A 26,953-nucleotide genomic window follows, 5' to 3' on the forward strand; every position below is an offset into this window, starting at 1 on the left:
CTGTACTCATTGTTCCTTTATAAGGGCTAACAAGCTTGTCTTTGTTAGTTTTGAAAGTCTGAATATGAAGCAAAATAGGCGATCTCAGCCTTGTAGTTGAGTCCAACGCATCAGGTATTGTTTTCACTCTGCTTGCAATCACATGGCGATTCTCTTTGTTAAATCAGGGTAAATAATCATATTATCTACATTAGCAACACTTAAGTAGAATGCTATAATATCGGATTAATCAATGAATATACTGATTAAGTGATTACACCTAAACTAAAGTAATCGTCAAAAGTTAGTTTCCCTACAACTCCTGCAATGTATATAATTGTTAATCAATGTTTCTACTGTGGGGAGGAGGGGTGTAAAAGCTTGAAGGGAAGTGTTGCGTAAGGGCTTCAGAACCTCAAACCAACCTTGTGACAGTGTTCTGGAGTTGTATATCACTGAACATAAATGGGTGGAGGTGGAACACTGTAGAAGAATCAACCAAACTGCTACACCACATTAGAACATTAATGAGTCTTAAGAGCACATGGACATGAATACAGAAAGACGATAGATTAATCCTTATTCGTAACTATAAGATTAGAGCCTGGTATACCTGTGGGTACCATGTTTCATAGTATTTGGTGTTCATGTATAATAAGTAATGTTACTTTCAGTCTGGAGACAGATCTTGAATTTGCCTTCTCCTCAATCAGTCTATCTTGAAACCAAACTATTTGAGAAAAAAACATACTGTCAGGTCCATGTTAAAACAAAAATCCACAAAACTACAAAATCCAAAGCAAAAATGTTCTCCTCAATACTGTGACTAATATTTATTCTTCAATGCCTAAAACAGATCAGGTTGTCAGAATCTTATTTCTTCTGTGAGTCATTTAATTGTATGTCGGCAAGTCAATGACTTGACAAGGGGAGAAACTAAAAATGGCCCTAAAAATGTACCAGAAACCCACTTGTTTCATTTTTTAAGCTTTCAAGTAGACCTTTTCATATTAGAGATGATGGGCACTGCAGATGCTGGAGAATCCAAGATGACGAAGTGTGAAGCTGGATGAACACAGCAGGTCAAGCAGCATCTCAGGAGCACAAAAGCTGACGTTTCGGGCCTAGACCCTTCATCAGAGAGGGGGATGGGGAGAACCCTATTTATTTCAGAACCCTGTCCCCACCCCCCTCTCTGGTGAAGGGTCTAGGCCCGAAACGTCAGCTTTTGTGCTCCTGAGATGCTGCTTGGCCTGCTGTGTTCATCCAGCTTCACACTCTGTCATCTTTTCATGTTAGAATTATCTATGACAATTTTGCAGAACATTAAAAATCGCATCTTATTGAAATTTGCAAGAAGTATAATCATTCAGTATTCCAAGGATAGCTTGATGGATATGGTCATTTTTTATTTCAGCTTGCAAATTGTGAAACAATCCCACCTGAATTAAAGAAACTCAAATTGTTTTTATTGTCCTCCACTTGACCTATGATAGATCTAAAACCTTTTGATATGACCAACATGCCATCATTGGTAATGTCACATACTCTTGGAAGCAGGAACCATTGCCTTTTTAAACCTGATACTTCATCCAACATTATATTACATTTTTGTGTTTTAAACACAGTGGAAAATTCAGTGTGCTAAATGAAAATTTAGTACCTGTGGTTAACTTTAGAATCTGTGTGACAGCTCTTAAAATCTAAAAGATGATTTTTGTCCAGTGTTAAATTTGTTTCTTCATTACAATTAACTTTCTTGACAGCATAAATCAATAAATGTGATTGAATTATTTTACTGTTAGTTGCTCTGTATCAATACTAAAATACTGTAAGTTTACTAGCTGCCCATAGTTATTTAGAGTCATGTTTAAAGGTTATTTACTCGTCTCTTCATCATAGTAAGATCACTGAAATAAATATCACCTGTTGTGATTGAAATGTACTTTTCAATTAAATGATTTAAAGACAGGCTGTTCTGAGACATTGCGAGAATTTTTGACATGTCATTTATTTAAATGTCTTCATCGCATGACACCATGCAGCTTCCAGAGAAAAAGCTGTGGGGTATGGACCAGTTGCAAATGAGAATTAGATTTCTTATTAAGTAAATCCTATTAATAATACATTCCCATGTCACTTAATAGGTGAACAGACCCTAATTAAAAGCACAACCATCTGCCAGTGTGCAGTATTTGGCTGGCATTCAGTAGCCCACCAAAACCTTATGATTGAAATGTATTATTCATAAGACCTTAGCATTCTGTTCACAGTAGACAGTAAATGACAAAAATCAATGGGCATTGAACAAATAGTAATTCATTACCATCTGCTGTAACGGTGCTGAAGTTTAGAATGCTGTTGTATGTGAATGATGCAAAAACAGTATTTTTATAAACAAGAAAAAGGCACTTGAGAATCATTACAGTTCTATATTTGGAATAATGTTACTTGGTAATTTGATTACTTCAATTTTGTACATCAGCCTGTAAGCAATTTTATAGAAGAGTCAGTAAAATAGTATCCAGAAGGCACCAAAGCAAATGTATGGTCACTTGGAACTTCTTTTTTGAGTATACAGCACAGAAACCGACCCTTTGGTCCAACTCATCCATGCTAATCAATTTTCCGAACTAAACTACTCCCATCTGCCTGTGTTTCGCCCATATGCCTCTAAACCTTTCTTATTCGAATACCTGTACAAATGTCTTTAAAATGTTGTAACTGTTCCTTTATATACTGCTTCCTCTGGTAGTACATTCCATATACAAACTACATTTTGTGTGATAAAGTTGCAAGGTGAGACTGTCATAAGCTTGCAGTGTGTTGGAATTCATCTGTTTGCACTAAATTGTATCCTTTTTGACTATCTTAAAATTATGGATAGATCCAGCAAACATGGAAATTTATTTTTTAATATTGCTGTAGTTACTCCAGTGCACTGCCTTGCAAGGCCTTAAATGCAAATGGCGCTAAAATTGTACCAGAAACCCACTTGTTTCATTTTTTAAGCTTTCACGTAGACCTTTTCATGTTAGAATTAGCTATAACAATTTCGCAGAACATTAAAAAGTGTTACAGATAACAATAAAATTTGCTGTTTTTCTTGAAGGACCTTTGCACTCCGGAGAGTTAAGGATGCTTTTCGAGAAAACAAAAATGTGACAAATCCTGAAGTTATCCAACAGCTAATAGAAAAGGCTAATGCCAGCATTGAAACTATTCGCCGACAGGTAAGGCATCTGAGGAGCCAAATTTTCTGACTTCAGACAAGAGCTGGGCTAAATTATTTATCCAGTGCTGTCAAACTTCTATTTAATATAAACCATACATTTCACGTGGAAGCTGCAGGTTGCTTAATTGATAGTAAATAGTTGAAGGATTTAACCAGAGAAACAGATTTTTCTCTGTGCTTCTAATAAACACTGTGTGAATTTTTGTTTCTCTTTAGTTCTAAATTGTACAGTAATTTAAGTGTATTGCCAAGATAAATTTCGCTTTCGTATTTAGAAGTCTTTTTAAGGCTTTATGTGATGGGAAAAGGCATGCTAATGTTTCAAAGCTTCCAGGATGCATTTTCTTCTTAAAAACTATTTATTTCTTGTCCAAGTTAATCAGTATCAAAGCTATATCTAAGTAATTCTCACAGTTTACATCTGTTTAAAATAATGAAAGTATAGAAATGCACGTGAATACTGTCAGTAACACTCGTACCTTTGTAACTTCTAAACTCAACTGTTTGAGTGCTGTTCAGTTTGTCCAGGTAACAACATTGCTGAAGGAAAGGACAGATTCCCCCATATTTGAAATATTAATTCACTTCGCCCCTTCAGGTGGACCTCTGGCATTGTATCTGGTTGTGAATGTGTAAAAGTGAGGAGTGACTTGTTTTCCAGTTTTCCTCTTGTACTTAAATGCTTGACTGCATATTTTCTATTTCCCTTCAACACAGTTGAAATCAGAAAAGCCACCGTGCATATAAAAAGGTATTTTGTAAAGGTACAAATAAATCAGCAAAAAAAAAGCAAATAACGGAGTCTTACTCTGATTTCACTAAGGAGAAGGTCCTGGGGAAGCTGAAAGGTTTGAAGGTGAATAATCACGTGGACCAGATGAACCATGCTACATGGTTCTGAAAAAGATAGCTGAGGATATTGTAGAGGGGTTGGTGGTGACCTTTCAAGAATCACTGGAGTCAGGTCCCAGAGGGCTGGAAAATGGCAAATCTAACACTCTTGATTAAGAAGGGAGGAAGGCAGAACATGGGAAATTATAGGCCACTTAGCTTGACCTTGGTCATTGGTAAGATTTTAGAGTCCATTACTAAGGAAAACATTGCGGAGTATTTGGAAGTGCATGGTAAAATAATGCTGCTGGGTCAGCGCACCTTTGTCCGAGAGAGGTCATAGCTGATAAATGCATTAGAATTCTTTTGAGGAAGTAACAAGCAAGTTGGACAAAGTAGATCCAGTGGATATGATCTATTTGGATTTCCAGAAGGCTTTTGACAAGCTCTTTCTCTGCACTGAAGCTGCTAGATAAGAACCCGTGGTGTTAGGGACAAGGTAGTAATTGCCGTGGGTAGAGGATTAGCTGGCCACCAGAAGGCAGAGAGAGGGGATAAAAGGGTCTTTTTCAGGATGACAGCTGGTAACTAGTGGAGTTCCACAGGAGTCAGTGTTGGGACTACAACTGTTCCCATTATACATTAACAATCTGGAAGAAGCAACTGAGACTATTGATGCTAAGTCTCCAGATGACACAGAGGTAGTGTTAAGAAAGCAGAAGGCTGCAGAAGGACTTGGAAGGGCAAGGAGAGTGGGAAAAGAAGTGGCAGATGGAATACAATGTAGATAAGTGTGAGGTTATGCACTTTGATGGGAAGAATAGTGGCAGATGCTATTTTCTAAATGGATAAAGCCTTCAGAAGTCTAAAGCACAAAGGAATCTCTCCAGGTTATCATACAGTTTCAGTTGACAGGAAGGCAAATAGAGTGTTAATGTTCATAATATTTTGAGAAAATACAGGAGCAGGGATGTACTGCTGAGGCTACAAAAGGCTCTGGTCAGATTGCACTTGAATTATTGTGAGCAGTTTTGGGCCCAATATTTAAGGAAAGATATGCGGTGTTGAATGGGACCCAGAGAAGGTTCACAAGAATGATCATGGGAATGAAGGACCTGTCAATCTGGGTCTATACATGATGGAGTTTAGAAGAACCTACAGATTACTGTGAAGCTTGGATAGAGTGGACATGGAGAAGATGTTTAACTAGTAGGAGAGACTAGAACCAAAGGGCTTCAGTCAACGGATGACCTTTGAGAGTTGAGATGAGGAAAAGGTTCTTCAGCAGGGAGTGGTGAATATGTTGAACTCATTGACGCAGACATCTGTGGAGACCAAGTCATTGAGCATCTTTAAAACAGAAATAAATTAGATAGTAAGGGGTTCAGGCTCATGGAAAGAAAGCAGGAGAACTGGGCTGAGAAACCCCTCAGCCAAGATTGAATGGCGAAGGAGAATCCGTGGGATAAATGGCCTAAAGCTGTTTCTATATCTTACGGTCTCATGGTCCAAGAAGCAAGTTTCTTAAATATAGAAGACAGGACTGTGGAGATAATTTGATTAGAAATTTCCTAGTTTGTCAACATGAGCTCTGAAATCTGAGAGCCTAAACTTTCTCAGCTCTAATAACCTGCAGATTTGGAATCATACTTTAGAAAATATGTTGCCCTTGAGAATGTGCTGGTAAGTTGCCTTCTTGAACCGCTGCAGTCCACGTGCTGTAGGTTGACCCACAATGCTTCATTTCCAAAAAATGCTATTAATGTATGCAAATTACACAGCTTTAAATGTAACTAATTTACTGTGAATTGTCCTAAAATCACGAAATATGCCAAGTAATTAAGCATCTTCCATTAGCTTGTTGGATCCTTGAAAAATTATTTGCTAATCATGTAAAGCAAGGGTACTCAATGCTGACTTTGACAAAAAGCTGCCTGCAAAAATTTAGTGATCCCTCTGGCATGGTTTTCTGTCTTCTGATAGCAGTTTCAATTTAGTACCAAACCAAGTGTGTGTCTTGCAACAGCAGAGATGTCAGAAAGCCCTTAAGGAGCAGTCACATTACGTATTCTCACATAGCAAATTGCTGGCTAGGTCAGCATATTATTGTTCATCTCTAATTCTGCTGCAGAAAATGATGGTGAAGCACCCTCTTGAACTACTGAAGACCTATAATAGGTACATTCACATCACTGTCGGGGAAGAAATTTACAAGGTTTTGGTGAAGCAGTAGTGAAGGAACAGGGACCTGGTTTAAAGTTGTCATGCATCTACTGCCTCTCTCCTTTTAATATTGGAGGTTGTGTGTTTCAATGTGCTGTCAGAGGTGTTTGAGTGAGTTGCTGTAGTGCACATTTTGGATGGAGCACACTGCTGCTACTGTGAGTTGGTTTTTGATGATTTGCCAGTCGAGTGGGCTGCTTTGTTTTGGATATGTTGAGCATCTTGCATGTTATTGGAGTTGTCCTCATTAAAGCAAACGGAAAACTATCCATTATTTTTCTAACTTGTGCGTTGTACATGGTGAACAGGCATTGAGGATTCAGGAGGTGAGTTCTGAGCTTCCAACCTGCTTTTGTTCAGTATTTATATGACTGGGCCAGTTCACTTTCTAGTTAATGGTAACCTACCAGATGTTGATAATGAGATATTCTGCAATGGTACTGCCATTGATTGCCAATAGGAGATGTTTAGATGCTCTTTTATTGATAGGAGATGGTTAGATGCTCTTTTATTGATAGGAGATGGTTAGATGCTCTGTTATTGAAGATGGTCATTGTTTAGCACTTGGATGGTGGGAATGTTACCTGTTACTTATCAGCGCAAGCCTAAGTAAGATTGTTGCCCTCCCTGCTGTAAACAGGCACGGTCTATACCTGACGAGTCGCAAGTTATACTGAGCATTGTGTAATCATCAGCAAACATCCCCACTTCTGTTCTCATGATGAAAACCATTTGAATTTCGGAAAGCAATAATGAATAATTTAACAGACCAATGTAGAAATTAAACTTAAAATAAACAAAATTTATAAGGGGGAGCATATGTCAACATTTTGGTGGAAAAACTGACATTTCACAAATAGATACCTTTGTTTTCAGGGTCACTGAAACTGTTGAGCATAAATTTGTAATTAGTATAGTTAACAAAGGGGTCAAGAAATTTTGCAATAAGATTAACAGCACATGAATGGTAGTTCTTTTTGATGAAATTAACTTCCATTGTTTGCATTCTTGGTCTGGATAGTCAGCGAGTCGCAGAGTATCTCAACAATATGTCCTCTAGACAAAGGGAGAATCAGTAAAATGGATGTGTGGAGTGTCAGATCTGCCAGGATCCTATTGAATGGTGGATCAGGATTGAGGAACAGAATACTCCTGTTCCTATTTCTTATGGTCTGAACTTCTGGATTTCTAGATTATTTAGTGTGTGTGTAGACTCCAGAAATTGCTATCACATTCAGTTGATTAGTAAGGGTAAAGACTGATAATTGACTGTAGTTATTACAACCAAATCTGGACCTGCATTTTTGGATACACAAGTCTCAACTGTTAACTTAGGTTGGGCTAAAACTTTACAGACCTGTACGTAGCATGACTCCATGTATGTTGTAAGCAAAATATTTAAAATATCCTTTGTTCTTTCTACTGTAATGTAAAGAGCAAATAAAGCAGTTTTATAATGTTGGAGTATTAATATTCAAATGCTTTAGGGATAATTTGGAAATTTGCTGCTACATGGAGTGTTGCTCAGTTTTGCTGTGGTTGTTTTGACCCGGAGAGATGTAGCATATCCGCTGCGCTTAACATAAAATTAGGCACAACACAGTGATATCTCCAGATGTTCTAAATGCGATACCAACTGCGGTTATCTTTTCATGATATTAGCAAATGGTTCCAATTGCTGTGGGATAATGCCCAATTTATGTTAGTGCCAGACAACAAGTTAGATCTCTATTGGGAACGTGGCTGGACAGATCATAACTTTTTTGTTTTGTTACCGATGTAATCTCTTAATAAACATAAGCATAAAATGATGCCTTTGTTTCAGCAATAAAACAACAAAAAATTTATTAATATCAGAAATGAAGATAAGCAAGTGGGGAAATAAAGTTCTAATCCCTTATACCATGGATTCAAAGATTTTTAAATACTCAATAGAAATGCCCCAAGCAATATGTATGGATTGAAAAGAAAAAACAGGTCTGCATTGGAATCAATACACTCTGGTACAGCTTACAAGTACTGTTGCAATACTAAGAATTTCCAAGGACCCAGTCCTTCTCCTTTCCAAGTGCCACAGAGATGTACAGAATGGAACCAGAGCCTTCAGTCCAACTCATCCATGCTGATCAAATATACTAAATTAATCTGGCCCCATTTGCCACTATTTGGCCCAGATCACTCTAAACACTTCCTATTCATATATCCATCCAGATGCCTTTTAAATGTTGTATCAGTGATAATGGGAACTGCAGATGCTGGAGAATCCAAGATAATAAAATGTGAGGCTGGATGAACACAGCAGGCCCAGCAGCATCTCAGGAGCACAAAAGCTGACGTTTCGGGCCTAGACCCTTCATCAGAGAGGGGGATGGGGTGAGGGTTCTGGAATAAATATGGAGAGAGGGGGAGGCGGACCAAAGATGGAGAGAAAAGAAGATAGGTGGAGAGAGTATAGGTGGGGAGGTAGGGAGGGGATAGGTCAGTCCAGGGAAGACGGACAGGTCAAGGAGGTGGGATGAGGTTAGTAGGTAGGAGATGGAGATGCGGCTTGGGATGGGTGAGAGGAAGAACAGGTTAGGGAGGCAGAGACAGGTTGGACTGGTTTTGGGATGCAGTGGGAGGAGGGGACGAACTGGGCTGGTTTTGGGATGCGGTGGGGGAAGGGGAGATTTTGAAGCTGGTGAAGTCCACATTGATACCATTGGGCTGCAGGGTTCCCAAGCGGAATATGAGTTGCTGTTCCTTCAACCTTCGGGTGGCATCATTGTGGCACTGCAGGAGGCCCATGATGGACATGTCATCTAAAGAATGGGAGGGGGAGTGGAAATGGTTTGCGACTGGGAGGTGCAGTTGTTTATTGCGAACTGAGCGGAGGTGTTCTGCAAAGCGGTCCCCAAGCCTCCGCTTGGTTTCCCCAATGTAGAGGAAGCCACACCGGGTACAGTGGATGCAGTATACCACATTGGAAGATGTGCAGGTGAACCTCTGCTTAATGTGGAAAGTCACCTTGGGGCCTGGGATAGGGGTGAGGGAGGAGGTGTGGGGGCAAGTGTAGCATTTCCTGCGGTTGCAGGGGAAGGTGCCGGGTGTGGTGGGGTTGGAGGGCAGTGTGGAGCGAACAAGGGAGTCATGGAGAGAGTGGTCTCTCCAGAAAGCAGACAGGGGTGGGGATGGAAAAATGTCTTGGGTGGTGAGGTCGGATCATGGAACAGTCCCTCTTCCGCACCTACACAGGCCCCAAACCCCACCTCTTCCTCCGTTACATTGATGACTGTATTGACGCCGCCTCTTGCTCCCCAGAGGAGCTCGAACAGTTCATCCACTTCACCAACACCTTCCACCCCAACCTTCAGTTCACCTGGGCCATCTCCAGCACATCCCTCACCTTCCTGGATCTCTCAGTCTCCATCTCAGGCAACCAGCTTGTAACTGATGTCCATTTCAAGCCCACCGACTCCCACAGCTACCTAGAATACACCTCCTCCAACCCACCCTCCTGCAAAAATTTCATCCCCTACTCCCAATTCCTCTGCCTCCACCACATCTACTCCCACGATGAGGCATTCCACTCCAGCACATCCCAGATGTCCAAGTTCTTCAAGGACCGCAACTTTCCCCCACAGTGGTTGAGAACGCCCTTGACCGCGTCTCCCGCATTTCCCGCAACACATCCCTCACACCCCGCCCCCGCCACAACCGCCCAAAGAGGATCCCCCTCGTTCTCACACACCACCCCACCAACCTCCGGATACAATGCATCATCCTCCGACACTTCCGCCAACTACAATCCGACCCCACCACCCAAGACATTTTTCCATCCCCACCCCTGTCTGCTTTCCGGAGAGACCACTCTCTCCATCACTCCCTTGTTCGCTCCACACTGCCCTCCAACCCCACCACACCCGACACCTTCCCCTGCAACCGCAGGAAATGCTACACTTGCCCCCACACCTCCTCCCTCACCCCTATCCCAGGCCCCAAGATGACTTTCCACATTAAGCAGAGGTTCACCTGCACATCTTCCAATGTGGTATACTGCATCCACTGTACCTGGTGTGGCCTCCTGTACATTGGGGAAACCCAGCGGAGGCTTGGGGACCGCTTTGCAGAACACCTCGCTCGGTTCGCAATAAACAACTGCACCTCTCAGTCGCAAACCATTTCCACTCCCCCCTCCCATTCTTTAGATGACATGTCCATCATGGGCCTCCTGCAGTGCCACAATGATGCCACCCAAAGGTTGCAGGAACAGCAACTCATATTCCGCTTGGGAACCCTGCAGCCCAATGGTATCAATGTCGACTTCACCAGCTTCAAAATCTCCCCTTCCCCCACCGCATCCCAAAACCAGCCCAGTTCGTCCCCTCCCCCCACTGCACCACTCAACCAGCCCAGCTCTTCCCCTCCACCCACTGCATCCCAAAGCCAGTCCAACCTGTCTCTGCCTCCCTAACCTGTTCTTCCTCTCACCCATCCCTTTCTCCTACCTCAAGCCGCATCTCCATCTCCTACCTACTAACCTCATCCCACCTCCTTGACCTGTCCGTCTTCCCTGGACTGACCTATCCCCTCCCTACCTCCCCACCTATACTCTCTCCACCTATCTTCTTTTCTCTCCATCTTCGGTCCGCCTCCCCCTCTCTCCCTATTTATTCCAGAACCCTCACCCCATTCCCCTCTCTGATGAAGGGTCTAGGCCCGAAATGTCAGCTTTTGTGCTCCTGAGATGCTGCTGGGCCTCCTGTGTTCATCCAGCCTCACATTTTATTATCTTGCCTTTTAAATGTTGTTGTTTTACCAGCTGCCATGACTTCCCCTGGCAGTTCATTCCATACATGCACCACCTTCTGTGTGAAAAAGCTGCCTCATAGGTCTGTTTTAAATTTTTCCCCTCTCACCTTAAACCTTTGCCTTTCAGTTTTGGACGCATCTACCCTGGGGAAGAGACCTTAACTTTCACTCTATCCATGTCCCTCATCATCATTTCAAGAACTACTATAAGGTCACTCCTCAGCCTCCAATGCTCCAGAGACAATAGCCCCAGCCTGTTCAGCTTCTCCCTATAGCTCAAACACTCCAATCCTGAGAACATCCTTGTAAATCTTTTCTGAATCCTATAGCCGGGAGAGCAGAATTGAACGCAGTATTCTGAAAGTAGCCTAACTAATAGCCTGTACAGCTGCAACATGGCCTCCCAACTCCTATATTCAATGCATTGACCAATAAAGGCAAACATACCAACACCACCTTCACAACCCCCATCTACCTGCAACTCCAATTTCAAGGAACTATGAACCTGCACTCCAAGATTTCTTTGTTTGACAACATTCTCCAGGTCCCTCCCATTAAGTACATAAGTCCTGCCCTGATTTGCCCTACCAAAATGTAGCACCTAACATTTATTTCATCCATTCTTCTTCAAGGCCCAAACACCTTCAGCTGCTATTTCAGTAACATTCCTTCAATCATAAAGTCAAAAGTGGGAATATTCACTAATGACTGCGCAATGTTCAACACCATTCACGATTCCTCAGATAATGAAGCAGTCCACCCCCAAATGCGGCAAGACCTGAATAACATCCAGGATTGGACTGAAAATGGCAAGTAGCATTCACGTCCCTCAAATGCCAGGTAATGACTGTCGTCAATAAAAGACAATCTAACTATCACCCCTTGACATTCAATGGCGTTACCACCACTGAAACCCCAGTGTTAACATCCTGGGGGTTATCACTGACCAAAAATTTAACTGGACTTGCTATTATTAACACATTTCAGAGACACCTTTTTCTTTTTTAATACTTTAATGAGCTTGAAATTATTAAAATTTTAGATAAATGACATAACTAAAGTTTGAGATTTTAAATATCATTATGCCCCTGACTTAATTTCCTTCCAGTACTGTCCTAGCCCTAACACAAAGACAATTCCTGTTCTTCTTTTTAAACCATTCCAAAGCATAACTTCACTTATTTTGCACTGACTTTATCCCTGCATTCCAATCTGGGATTAAAAATACCTTCAAATTCTGAGATAATTTCATTACTTTAAACTAGGAATGTTGCTTGGCACATGTTAATCCAACAAAAACTCTTCTCAGCACTTTGCAACTTAATACTTGCTTCTCTGTCTGACTTCCGAGCATAGACTGACAAATGAAAGTCAGAAAACAAAACAGACGTTGCTGGACAACTTCAGGTCTGCAGCATCCATGCAGAGAAAGTGGAGTCACTCTTTTGGGTCCAATGACCCTTCTTCAGAACTGCCTAAAATTAAGAATAATGTTTAAATATGGATGTTACTGGCAAGGCCATATTTATTGCTTTTATCTTTATCTTCCTGAGAATGTCTTGGTGCACACTTTTAAACCACTGCAGTCAATGTTTGTAGTTTAGATATTGATGAAGTCATTTTAATAGACAGATTAATTAAGAATGGCAAATTTCCTCTCTCAAGGAGCATTAATGAACCAGTTGCTTGTTACAACAATCTAAAAACTTCATGGTGACCTTTTACTAATAGCAGCTGATTTAATTTTTTAATCTAATTAATTTCTCAAGTTTTTGTGGCAAGATTTCAACTAATTTTCTTTGATTTATGAAGGTTGGTAAAATACCCTGGGAAGCACATAATTCTTATCAAATTTGTTTCAGGTTACACAATATAAGTAAACTTCAGAATTATGACTATGCTCAGTCAAGCATCACTGAAGGAGTCTAGCCAAGTATTAGTCCTTGGCAAATCCAATAAGTAAGCTTCAGAATCACAACTGTGCTCAACCAAACATCACTGAAAGAGTCCAGCCAAGTATTTGCCTTGGCAAATCCGGTAAATCTACACTTAAGCTGATACTGGTGATCACAAAATTCCTCATTGATATCCAGTGTAGAAACAATTGAGATGGAATGTAAGATTTTCTTTATATCTCATTTAGAACATCATTTTTTTTATTGTCATATCCCTATGGACTACAGCCATGAAGGCCTTGGCTGACATATAAATAACAACATCAACTATAAAAATTGATTGTGCATGGTATAGCAGGACTCCTTTGTATTGTTGTATCTCGTTCACAACTTGTGTGTTATCCAAAATAACTTTAATTTTAGAAATTAATATTTAACTGGAGAGAACTTTCTTTGATTGTAAGGGTACATTCACTTCCTTCTTCCAAGTCATTAATATATATTGTATACAGTTGCAGTCCCAGCACTGATCCCTTGGAACCACTGGTTATAGGTTGTCAGCCTAAAAAAGAACCACTTATCTCCATTTGCTATTCCCTGCCCATTAGTCAATTCTCTGTCCATGCAAATACACTACCCCCAACACCAAAGCTTCTTAATCTATGACTTAACCTTTTGTGAGATACTTTGTTGGAGCACCTCCTGGAAGTCCAAATGAAACACATCTGCTGGTTTCCCTTTATCTACTGTGGTTGAAACTTCCTTAAAACAGGGCTGAGTGTTGGGACCATAACTGTTTGCATTACATATTAATGACTTCGAGGAAGGAAGCGAATCTACTGTAGCCAATAAGTTACTACAGGATAGAAACAGTTTCCAGAGAGATATTGATAGGTTAAGTCAGAGGGCAAAAAGATTGTCAGAGTATAATGTGGGAAAATATGAAGTCGTTCATTTTGGAATGGAGAACAGAAAAACAAAATTATTTAAAACTGCTGAAAGCAACATAAAGGGGTTTGAAGCAAAAAGATACTTGTGCACAAAACATAAAGCTGGCACACAGGTGATGCAGGTAATCAGGAAAGCTAATGGAATGGTGGGCCTTATTTCAAAGGGGTCAGAGTCTAACAGTAGAAAAGTCTTACTGCAAATGTACAAGGTGCTCATGAGATCACATCTGTAGTATTTTGAGCAGCTTTGGTCCATTCATCTGAGGAAAGATGTTATTTCATCAGAGGCAGTTCATAGAAGGTTCATTAGGATGATCCCCTGTATGGAGGAATTATCTTATGAGCAAATGCTGAAGAGTTTAGGACTCCATTCACTGAATGTGAGAAGAATGAGAAATGATCTCATTGAAACATACAGGATTCTTAAAGGACTTGACAGGATAACTGCTGAGAGGATGTTTCCCTCATGGACGAGCCTAGCATCAGATGGCATTGTCTCAGAATAAAGGGGCACCGATTTAAGACTGAAATGAGGATAAATTTCTTCTTTAGTGTCTTTGGGAATCCTTGCTACAGAGAGCTGTGGGAGTGGAGTCTTGTGTATATTTAAGGGTGAGATAGATAAGTTATTGATCTATAGGGAATCAGGGGTTATGGGGAAAAGGCAGTAAAGCATTTGTGAGGCATATCAGATCAGTCATGATCCTGTTAATTGGTGGACCAGGCCTGAGGGGCCAAACAGCCCTACTTCTATTCCTATTTCCTAGGATCCTCGAGAACTTAAGGCCTAATTTAAATCCAATAAACATATAATGTGAATGCAACCCAAATAAGCTAGAGGATATTCTTCTTGAAAGGTTAGAATCACGTTTACTCAAGAGGTTAATAACTGGATAGGTCAAATATTTATAGTAGATGGCAACATGTAAACCATGAATAGCCTATCTATTGATGGTTTAGTGATAATATGACATCTTGAAATCTTGCAATAATGGAAGTTCAGGGGGATGTTTTGTTTTAGGATTAGAGCAAATTTAATTTAAAAGCATTCAGCAAAACCTGAAGGATTGTAAAATTAATTTCTTCAGATGAAAGGAGGCAATTTATCTGAAGGATAGTTAACCTAAAGATCCAATTGAGGACTTCCCAAAGCATACAATATCCTCATGGCAACCACTGGAGCTTAATGAAATGTTTTGGTTTTGATTTGTCCACATGTTTGCTGAGAGTGTTTTTTAGTTGAGGCTTGAATTTTGTGTACTTCAGCTCACGGAGAGAAAATGCCCAAAGTAAATGACATTTAACTAAGCTTGCAGCATAAGCACATAACACCTAACTTCATTATTCATTGGATAGAATGCAGGTGAGGCTTACTTTCAGTTTGAATTTCAAGAAAGAACAGAAATTAGAAGATTTGTTCTCGCTTGCAGGTAATGGGGGAAAAAATCTACTTTGGTTGCAGGAGAAGCTAACCAGCAGATTAGTTTGGAAATGTTCAGAAGGTACCAGCACCAGACTGTTGGATTCCCACTGGGAGGTCGTGAATGAAAGCTGGAATAGCTGGAACTGAGGAGAATTACATTTTTTCCAGAGGATCATTGTACCTTTTGGGTGCTCCCTGCAGACCTAAATAACTTTAAGATTGATGTATTTTACAAGGAAACGGCTGGGAGAGAGTAAGGAGTAAACAGAGAACATGAAGCATCTAGCAACCCATAGTGTTGGGTACTTGTGTTAAGCCTTTTACGCACAAAAAAGTTTTTTGTTGTATTTGAAGATGTGCAATCTTGATGGCATAGTTCTGTTGTTTAGTTACTGAGGTTTGGATTTCTCTTGAAATGTGAATGGCTCGTAACAGGATTGTTACAAAATTGTATACACGCCCATTTGACAGTTATACTTCATATTTTACAGCTGCCAGCAACTCCACTGAAGAATGTGTCAGTGTCTCAAGGAGGAGAGAAAATGTACACATAAAATATCAAACATTTTCCTGCCTCTAGATACTGGATTCCTTTCCTAAATGACCACCCTGGGAATGCAAATGTACATGAAATGTGACCATTTCCATATAGCAGATTTTGCAAAAGCGTCTTCAGGAAATTTGGGGAAGCAATAACACATCTCATTTATACTTATGATTGCCATTTATGTTTCAACCAAATTATCTTAAGCTTCAATATAATCGATAGGGAACTGACATGACAAGATAAACCACTTTTGTGAGAATGAGAAAACCACTGATGTGCTTATTATGAATTAATTACTCAGATAAGTCTGTCATTCACAATGAGAGAGGTAAATGGTTGGCATGGGCTTATAAATGATCAGTGTTCAAATTTAACCCGTCAGCAGAATTTAACAATGATGCAATTAAATTTTATTCTGATTAATGCAACAACAAAAGTAAAATATATTAGCTCTCTGGCTTAAATACTAGGTTCCATCTCCTTGGGAAATGCTTTAAAAAAACATAGCCTTTAAGTAATTAATAATGCAACTCTACCACAGAAGTTAGTTAGTTCAATATTTTTCAACTTAATTGACATTTCAGTTCAATGTTAAATGCATCTTACTGAAAAGTAGTAGTTTGTATGACATTGCCTAAAGATTTAAAGAAACAGTTAAGTAAAAGGGCCAAGATGGGAACCACCATACCATTTGGTAGAGAAATAAAATTTCTCTGGACTGGAGAGGGCGTCTGACTGAAGTTCAGTTTACTTACCATTCAGGTATACAGATTTCAACAGACCATGATAGGTGGACACTAGGAATAGAAACCCTTGCCAATTTGTCATTTTCTTTACCCTCTTCCCTTGCCAGTCATGAGTTATTGGATCCCTACCATTACCTTGGCTAAGATCGGCTAACACAATGTGGACAACAGATTGGATGTAGAACCTGTTTGATTCATATGATCCCATTTCTTACTAGATGCAGCCATGAGGTTTTGAGAAGCAAAGGTAATGAGTTTTAGGAAAACATTATTGAGTTAGTTTGAAGTAAGAATGTACTAAGGACACAAATTCCAGAAATGGCAGAGCGATTCAATGACAGAAAATATTTGTTTCCTTGCAGTGGTTAGACAAAACCCTGTTCTCTTTGGTACTGAGACTGTACCTACTGTTTGTTACACGGTGTTTGCATCTGTTTGATACAAGGTAATTGAATCCCCAAAGAAAATAAGTCAATTATTCAGTAGTACTTTATTTATTTTAGTAAAGTATTGAAGTTGTAACTTCTTTGCTGGCTTGAGCAAAGTCCTGTCATGGTTTATCTTTTGCAAATGTTCTCCCGGTTAACTCAAGCTACTCATTGTTTTCTCAGAGGCTTATTTTGTTATTCATTGACTTGTGGTGAATTAAAATTGATGGTCATTATCCCTAAACCAGCCCAGTTCGTCCCCTCCCCCCACTGCACCACACAACCAGCCCAGCTCTTCCCCCCCCACCCACTGCATCCCAAAACCAGTCCAACCTGTCTCTGCCTCCCTAACCGGTTCTTCCTCTCACCCATCCCTTCCTCCCACCCCAAGCCGCACCCCCAGCTACCTACTAACCTCATCCCACCTCCTTGACCTGTCCATCTTCCCTGGACTGACCTATCCCCTCCCCACCTCCCCACCTACACTCTCTCCGCCTATCTTCTTTACTCTCCATCTTCGGTCCGCCTCCCCCTCTCTCCCTATTTATTCCAGTTCCCTCTCCCCATCCCCCTCTCTGATGAAGGGTCTAGGCCCGAAACGTCAGCTTTTGTGCTCCTGAGATGCTGCTTGGCCTGCTGTGTTCATCCAGCCTCACATTTTATTATCTTGTCATTATTCTGTGTCTAGTTATATCAGTATACCTCCAGGACAATAATGCACCTTCAATATTGCGTAGTTGATATTGATAACTTGCTTAGAATTTTCATTAGTGTTTAATTGCAAAATTATGATGCCATTTTTCTTGTAAATCAGCAGTTGATGTCAGAACCAATTGTTGTGGTAAGTTGTGAACTATGCAAAACAGTTAGAATGCAGATAAATTCAAAGCAAAGTAGTTAAAGGAAAAGTAGATTGCAGTATTTTGAGAAGTCAGTTCAGTGAAAGAGGTGATGAGATTTTGATGTACCGTTCCTATTTTAAGCTTTCAGTGCTTTTTGAGTTACGTATGTTTTATTTAATATTTATAAGTCCCTCAGCTTTGTATCAGTGACTGCTGAGTTATGTTATTTTACTTTGCCAATTCACACAACAGTGACACTGATTCCAGTTGAGTTATTGTGCAATTAAGTATAACAGAAAATAAAGCTTGCAAAATTTGCAAAGGCCACTGCCAAGAAAGCCCATTTTTACTAACAGTATCTAATCCCATCAGGTTTACTGTTGGATTTCAGCCAGCCACGTGCGACTTGCATATTAGGATAGCGTTTTCCAAACTATTTTCCAATGTGATTCCATTCTAGCACTTGAAAATTAATATGACCCCAGATGCCAACAAACAAAACAATAAAGCAGCATAGTAATATTCAGTCTAAAATGATTCAATTTTATGTATTATGGGACATCATGTAAATATAAAAATCTGTTTTTGAAGTACTTTGTGAAAATGTTGTTATTTTATGTACTCAGTAGACTGTCACTTGTCTGAACCACGTAAGATCTTGGAACATGTGTGTAATACATACATTGAGCACTACTGAGCTGTAGCAATGTCACAATAGGTTTCTTAAAAGCAATTTTGACATCATTGATTTTATTATGACATGCGTCAAATAAGCTTTCCATTTTCTCCTGAGGATTTCAAATAACAAAAATAATGTTTATTGACCCAGAAGCTGCAGCTTCACTGTGGATTCTGTTGCATGTAGTACACTTCAAAATGAAATCAATTCAATTCACAAGGCCAAATGACATACTTGAATGTGGAGCTGCATCCCTTCCAATCCCAGAAAGGTGAAGCACTTCTGAATAGGCGTAGAAGATAATTTGCAACAGATATTGGTCAAAGAAGTTTCAGCCAAACTCCCTGTAATCCCTGATAACAGAAGACGCAGGAAAGTCCTTCTTCCTACTCACCCCCACCTCACAACAGACACTAAGCAGCTGTTCTTCTCCCTGATGCACAAAGCATAACCAGTGGCAGCCAGCTATAACTTGAGCCCAACCTGGGCCAGTTTGTTCCGCAGTGAAAGATTGAAAGAGTTGACGAAAACAGAAGTCATGGGAAAAGCTCGGCAGGTCTGGCAGTATGTACAAGCCAGTATAAGCAAAATAAGTTTGCTACATTGCCTTCGTCCAATTGTTGGCAGCACAGCGGGCAAGCGTGTTGATGCTTGTGCTACCGTTGAAGAGTACATTGATACTGCCTGTTCTATTGCCATTTTTCAGGAGTGTGCAACCACTTGTACCGTCAAACTGCTTGTCCAACAGGATCAGCAGCAACATACTCCCACTGAAAATCAGTAAGACAGAAGAACATTTTTTTTTATCCTCCATTGTAAATACTGGTCCCTTGCCATCATTGTCAATAACTGCCATTGAAGTAAGCTGTACAAAAAATGAGTTTAATGCTACGTTGAACTTGTTATTCAGGTGAAATAGACAATTTTTTTACATCACTCCTGCCTCAGCATCTTTGCTGCTGAAAACCTATCTACAATTTAGTATTCTGTGCAGTTAATTCCTAAAATGCTCTTCATGCAAGCTTCCTGCCTGTAAATAGGTCAAAACTAAGCTGCATGAGTTTTCTGTCCCTAACTTTAAAAAATTTCTCAAACTCTAAAATTCAAATCAAGATTTTGCTCTCTTTTCTGAGCTCTCCCTCTACTTTATTCTTATTGGTTTGTTTCTTTTCCCCACCCCTCACTCCAAATCCCCTCAAAAGCACCTGTAATGTTTCCTGGCTCGAATATTCCAAATAATGTGCATTTGCATATGATTTCCAGCAGCATGTTGTTTTGACTGTACTGTTGTTGTTAAATGCAAGCTTCTTGTTCAGTTACTGGTGTACTGAGGCTAAACAGTATTGTAAAGATGTTGAGGGCTTGAACTGAGCTGGAAACATTGTTCAACTTTCATCTAAGTATTCCCTCCATGATCCCAGTTGGATGTCAGCCTAGGTTCCAATTTGTAAAGCAGACAAAATATTAAATTTGTGAACTGGTTTGAAGATTCTGATGGTTTGTAATTATTGAATTATTGACACTGAAATATTTACAATAAAACAAATCAGACAGTATCTACGTATATGAAGATAATGCATTAATTTGAAACAGCCAGCTCTTCCAGTATATTGTCTTCAATAGCTGTGAAGAAAAATCTGAATGATCTTCAGATTTATACAATCATTTTGTTATTGTGCTGAACAAAATTATCGCTTCTAACCTCTGAACAGTTTGGAAAATTGAGTATTTGAATCATTGCCCCAGAGGATGAGAGCTGAATTTTGATTCTGTTCTGACTGATTAGAAAGCCACACATAAAAATAGTATTATGTAGTCTTATAGAAACTATATATGTTTTTTGTGTGCTGTATGATATTTTGAGATTAAGCCAAATTTAACATTAAGGATTTTTTTGTTGTACAAATGACTAAACTTGCAGTGATAGGATCCAAATTCATGTCCGTTGAAACCATTTGGTGGACTTTACCAGGCTTATTATGCACCCTCCAGGACCTACCCAAGTGTGCATTTGTACCAAATGGAAGGCTGTAGAGAATCTATGAAATATTGTAGATGGGACATACATAGAAGATGGCATGTTCATTAAAAAAATGTAGTTTCTTCACTGGAGGTTTTTAAAATTTCTTTTTGGACACAAATTAAATAAAATCTTAAATCTAGCCAATCGAACGATGTTGAGCTTAAGCCTTCATCCAAAAAAACCGCACTTTACCAAGCTGTCGATATATATATTTGGCTCCGCAGAATATCTGTCCTTTTGTGATTCAACCTCTACACATAAATAAAAAAAGCTTTAGACCTTCACAGATAACAACATTTTGCTTTCAACCTTTAAAATGACAAGTGGATGGAATGGGTTTGGTATCAGAGATAATGGAAACTGCAGATGCTGGAGAATCCAAGATAATAAAATGTGAGGCTGGATGAACACAGCAGGCCAAGCAGCATCTCAAGAGCGCAAAAGCTGATGTTTCGGGCCTAGACCCTTCATCAGAGAGGGGGATGGGGAGAGGGAACTGGAATAAATAGGGAGAGAGGGGGAGGTGGACCGAAGATGGAGAGAAAAGAAGATAGGTGGAGAGAGTATAGGTGGAGACGTAGGGAGGGGATAGGTCAGTCCAGGGAAGACGGACAGGTCAAGGAGGTGGGATGAGGTTAGTAGGTAGATGGGGGTGCGGCTTGGGGTGGGAGGAAGGGATGGGTGAGAGGAAGAACGGGTTAGGGAGGCAGAGACAGGTTGGACTGGTTTTGGGATGCAGTGGCTAGAGGGGAAGAGCTGGGCTGGTTGTGTGGTGCAGTGGGGGGAGGGGATGAACTGGGCTGGTTTGGGGTTGCGGTGGGGGAAGGGGAGATTTTGAAACTGGTGAAGTCCACATTGATACCATATGGCTGCAGGGTTCCCAGGCGGAATATGAGTTGCTGTTCCTGCAACCTTCGGGTGGCATCATTGTGGCACTGCAGGAGGCCCATGATGGACATGTCATCTAAAGAATGGGAGGGGGAGTGGAAATGGTTTGCGACTGGGAGGTGCAGTTGTTTGTTGCGAACTGAGCGGAGGTGTTCTGCAAAGCGGTCCCCAAGCCTCCGCTTGGTTTCCCCAATGTAGAGGAAGCCACACCGGGTACGGTGGATGCAGTATACCACATTGGCAGATGTGCAGGTGAACCTCTGCTTAATGTGGAATGTCATCTTGGGGCCTGGGGTAGGGGTGAGGGAGGAGGTGTGGGGGCAAGTGTAGCATTTCCTGCGGTTGCAGGGGAAGGTGCCGGGTGTGGTGAGGTTGGAGGGCAGTGTGGAGCGAACAAGGGAGTCACGGAGAGAGTGGTCTCTCCGGAAAGCAGACAGGGGTGGGGATGGAAAAATGTCTTGGGTGGTGGGGTCAGATTGTAGATGGCGGAAGTGTCAGAGGATGATGCGGTTGTATGCGGAGGTTGGTCGGGTGGTGTGTGAGAACGAGGGGGATCCTCTTTGGGCGGGGGCGGGGTGTGAGGGATGTGTTGCGGGAAATATGGGAGACGCGGTCAAGGGCGTTCTCGATCACTGTGGGGGGAAAGTTGCGGTCCTTGAAGAACTTGGACATTTGGGATGTCCGGGAGTGGAATGTCTTATCGTGGGAGCAGATGCGGCGGAGGCGGAGGAATTGGGAATAGGGGATGGAATTTTTGCAGGAGGGTGGGTTGGAGGAGGTGTATTCTAGGTATCTGTGGGAGTCGGTGGGCTTGAAATGGACATCAGTTACAAGCTGGTTGCCTGAGTTGGAGACTGAGAGATCCAGGAAGGTGAGGGATGTGCTGGAGATGGCCCAGGTGAACTGAAGGTTGGGGTGGAAGGTGTTGGTGAAGTGGATGAACTGTTCGAGCTCGGAATGGGTTTGGTGTTTTCTCATGTGTACTAAGTTGAGCTGCAGGTTCGTTTCCGTGCTGGCTTTCTTCAATCATTCTCTTAGCAAACTAAGTTCTGTGGTCAGGGATTGCTCTCTGTACGTCTTTTCTCCTCAACTAAAGCAGAGGCTTAATGCCGTAGAATTTTTAGTGTCCTGCTGTAAATAACTTTGTGAACAGAGATTACCATGTCACCACAACAAACTTGAAGCCATGTAAATATGCATTATTTGATTTGATTAACCTTTTGAATCAATATGGCCTGGAATAGTACTCATACAACTGTGCTATTTATCTCTACAATTTTTTTAAAATGTCTCAAAGGACTACTACATTTCAGTACCTTAAAAGTACATACCTGGAAACCACACAAATCCTAAACCCCTAAAATAAAAGTAAAATACTGCAGATGCTGCAAATCTGAAATAAAAACAAGGTGCTGGAGATTCTCAGTTTTGGCACCATTGATGAAGACAGAAGCGGTTAGCATTTTCATTCAAATTGTACATGTGCAGAACTGACGGAAGGTAGAAATGTAATGTATCTTATACTGTTAAAAAGGAGAAGGAAGGAGGGTCACAGCAAAGGTCTGGTATAGGGTAGAGGGCAGGATAGATTAAATTATAAAGCTGCTATGAAACAAAAGGCAGAGGAAATGGGAATGGTTATAATTAGGAAGTAAAACTTTTGCCCACAGTAAACATGAACATAAAATAGTGAATTACCCTGTCCAAAAGCAAAAACGTGAACATGACACCCAAGGAATTATCAAATTTAGAGAATCGGTGATGAGCGCTAAGGCTTTGACTTTTGGAGACATTCATAATCAAGCTTTAGTTCAGAACATGCTTTCCACAAGTTTGACCTCAGCAATTAATTCCAAATCACTGTTCATCAAGCCTAGAATTCCAGAAAACATGCAGACTTCAGATTTCTTTTTGCCGACACTTCGTCCTTTTTACTTACTGAGGTAATTTAACGAGGGCAGAAAGCAAGAAAAAAAAATCATGGTTTAATTTGATATGATAAAACAATTAATGGCGATTCCCTTATATTAATTAAGTTTTCCTACCTATTTTGTGGTCACCATTTTAATAAAAATCATCCATATTTTGCAATGTCAGTCTTAACCTATAAGACATTGGAGCAGAAGGAGGCCATTCACCCTATGGAATCTGCTCCAACAGGGCAGCTTGGTGGCTCAATGGTTAACGCTGCTGCCTCACAGTGCCAGGGACCCAGGTTGGATTCCACCCTCAGGCGACTGTCTGTGAGGAGTTTGTACATTCTCCCTTGTCTGCGTGGGTTTCCTCCAGGTGCTCCAGTTTCCTCCCATGGTCCAAAGATGTGCAGGCTAGGCGGATTGGCCATACTAAATTGCCCGTGGTGTTCAGGGATGTGTAGATTAGGTGCGTTATAGGGGGATGGATCTGAGTGGGATACTGTGAGGGTTGGTGTGGACTTGTTGGGCCGAAGCGTCTGTTTCCACACTAGAGGGGTTCTATGATTCAATGAGATCACAGCTAACTGGATAATCCTTGGCTCCATTTTCCTGCCATTTCCCGATAATCCTTAATTTCCTTATTGATTAGAAGTCTGCCTGTGTCAGCTTTGAATATACTTAACAACCCAGCCTTGAGAGCCCTCTGTGGTAAAGAATTCCACAGAGAAGCAACACTGAGCAAAGGAACTTTCCTCTTCTCTGTTTTAAATGTGTGACTTCTACTCTGAGATTATGCCTTCTTGGCAGACAGTCTCTCACAAAGGAAGTTAAGCTTTCCAAGTCTACCCTGTCAACTCCCCAAAGAATCTTCTTTGTTTCAGTAAGGTCACATCTCATTCTTGCAAACTCCAATGTGTAGAGGCCAAACCTACTGCACATAAGACAGTCCGTCCATACCTGCTATGGGCTGAATGAACCTTAACTGGACTACCCCAATGCTGGTATATATTTGCCTAAATAAGGGGCCCAAAACTATTTACTCTATTCCATAGTTTGTACAGTTTTAATAAACCCTTCCTACTTTTACTCCTATTTAATTTCCTTTGAAATAAAAGGCAACATTCCATTTTCCTTCGCTATTACCCACTGAGCTTGGATGTAGCTTTTTGTGATTTGTGCACAAGGAATCCCAAGCACCTTTCTTCTGTAGCTTTCTACAATTTTTCTCTATTTAAATAATGCCTACAGGTAAATGGAAATCAGCTATATTTGAAAATAAAATCCATAAAGGCTGTTAAATATGCATTGTATGAATTTGGCCGTGAATTTTCACCTGCTGTTTTTCGTGATGTTGTGGAGATGTATAAGTACTCAGAAAAACGTGGAGAAGAATAACTGAAAAACAAGAAATTAAACACAGGGCAAAATGAAGTTTTCTTTTTATTTACACTCGGCATGTGGGCATCTCTGGCTAGGCCAGCATGGATTGTCCATCTCTAATTGCCTAGAGTGCAGTTAAGAGTCAACCTCACTGCAATGAGCCTGGAGTCACACATAGGCTAGATCAGATAAGGATGGCGGATTTCCTTCCCTAAAGGACATTTGTGAACCAACGATCGACTGTGTTTCCATGGTCATCATTTGACCCTTAATTCCAGATTCTTTATTGAATTCAGGTTCCACCATCTGCCAATACCACGAGGTCATCACCTCCCCAAATAGAACAAAAGTGAGAGGAGTTAATCGGCTGAGATTCAGGTTTTGACACCTCTAGTTAAGCACCATCTTCATGGGACAAATAGGGATGGCCAGTTAAATGATGGTTTCACCAGTGACTCCCAGTGTCCCATGATTGAATGTGAGAAAAAGAATTTTGTGCACGCGTTCTATGTCATCTCATTTCTTGAACATGTTAGGAGAATGATACAAATTAGAGAGTCACTACTGACAAAAAAAAATTCAATATAAAATAGGTTAAAACGATTTCAGTCAAGTGCCTCCTGACGTGATGGCAGCACAAAAACGACGCTAATTGCTAATTTGAGCCGGTGATCGCAGGCTGGCTGTTGAGAGAATTAGAATGGCGCAGTATGGGTAATTTTATCAAATTAAAACAGAACAAGGTGCTTTAACTTAAACCTAGAGAAATTATCTAGATGCTGAGACTACTTGTTTAAAGTGGGAAGTGTTCAGTTTCTGAGCTATAAAATCTCTTTGGTAAGTTACAAAAGTTTCTAAAAATTCTTTATTTTAATGTGACATTTGGGAGAGTGCCGGAAAGTACAAGTTACAAAAATAAGGATAAATGGACAAGTAATTAAAGTATCATGGTACTGTGTAAGTAATTAAAATAATGACATGCTTCCTAACAAAACAATTCAGTCAGTTGTCATAGCCTTCCCATGACCTGGATTTCTGCTATTACCTAAAGCCTACATAAAACGTTTTTATCCTCTTGTTCCACGTCTCTTATGACACAGAGACTGACAGCTAAATCCATTTAACTTTCCTGTCCCTGTGTTTACAGTAGTAGAATTAAAACAATCAATGACCCTTAAAATTAACCCCAGTAGTTTCTAACCAGATGTTTTGAATAACCAATCCAAAACACCAGGTTTATAACTTGAACAAAAGATTTAACAATTTATTGAAGAAGTAGCTTTAGTGAAGTGTAATTAAACCACATGATAATCCAATTAGTCTCTGAGACAAATGTAATCTTCTTTTGATTGTAGCTCCCCCGCCCCCGCCGCTCTCACAAAGGCAGACAATCACAGTTAAGGGATAAATTGCAAGAAAACAACAAAGAAAATATAATCAGCCAGTTCGGTTAAGCAGATCTCACAATCTGTAACATCACAGGCACGTGGAATTGTTTCTTGCTTGGTTTCGGGAGGCACCGGTGAAATCAAATAGCTTCCTGTAGGCTCCAGGGATTATTCTCTTAATATGTTTAACTGATATTCCATTCTCTAAACTTTCAATAAATTGACAGAGGACAACAAGGGAGAATTCAAATCTCCGTCTTTAACTTTCACAGTCACTATTCCTCTGGCAGTAAGCTGCCTCTTTGAGCCTTGCATGTATATCGGTTCAGTGTATCTGTAATGTTGTTATGCAACGAGTTCCAGGTTTTTGACCCAGCCACAGTGAAGGGGCAATATATTTTCTTGTCAAGGTGGATTGGAGGACAACTTGCAGTTGGTGCTGTTCCCCTGTGTCTGCTCCACTTGTCATTCTAAATGCTAATGTTTCTGTGATTAGAAGGTGCAGTCTGAGCAACTTCTGAGAATTTGTGTCCTGCAGCTTCTAGCTGGTACATACTGCTGTTACTGTGCATTGGTGATGGAGAGTATGAATATGTGTGGATGTGATGCCAATCACACAGCCTGCTTTGTCCTGGACAGTGTCAACTTCTAAAGTATTGTTGGAACTGCATTTATTCAGTTAAACAGGTGGAAGCAACGGCCTAGTGGTATTATTGCTGGACTGCTAATCTAGAGATCTCATTAAAGTTCTGGAGACCCAGATTCAAATCCTGTCATGGCAGATGGTGG

General features: G+C 40.7%; 1 protein-coding gene across 1 annotated transcript in view; it reads left to right on the forward strand.

Moving 5' to 3' along the window:
• The window catches only part of LOC125446915 (LYR motif-containing protein 4), a 165,760-nt gene that overhangs the window by 31,121 nt on the left and 107,686 nt on the right, over window positions 1–26,953 (forward strand). The window contains exon 2 of the mRNA XM_048520924.2: window positions 3,092–3,212. Within this exon, the coding sequence (XP_048376881.1) occupies window positions 3,092–3,212 (121 nt within the window). The remainder of the gene's footprint in view (window positions 1–3,091; window positions 3,213–26,953) is intronic.

Source organism: Stegostoma tigrinum, chromosome 2 (genome assembly GCF_030684315.1).
Source record: "Stegostoma tigrinum isolate sSteTig4 chromosome 2, sSteTig4.hap1, whole genome shotgun sequence".
In the NCBI taxonomy this organism is placed as follows: Eukaryota; Metazoa; Chordata; class Chondrichthyes; order Orectolobiformes; family Stegostomatidae; genus Stegostoma; species Stegostoma tigrinum.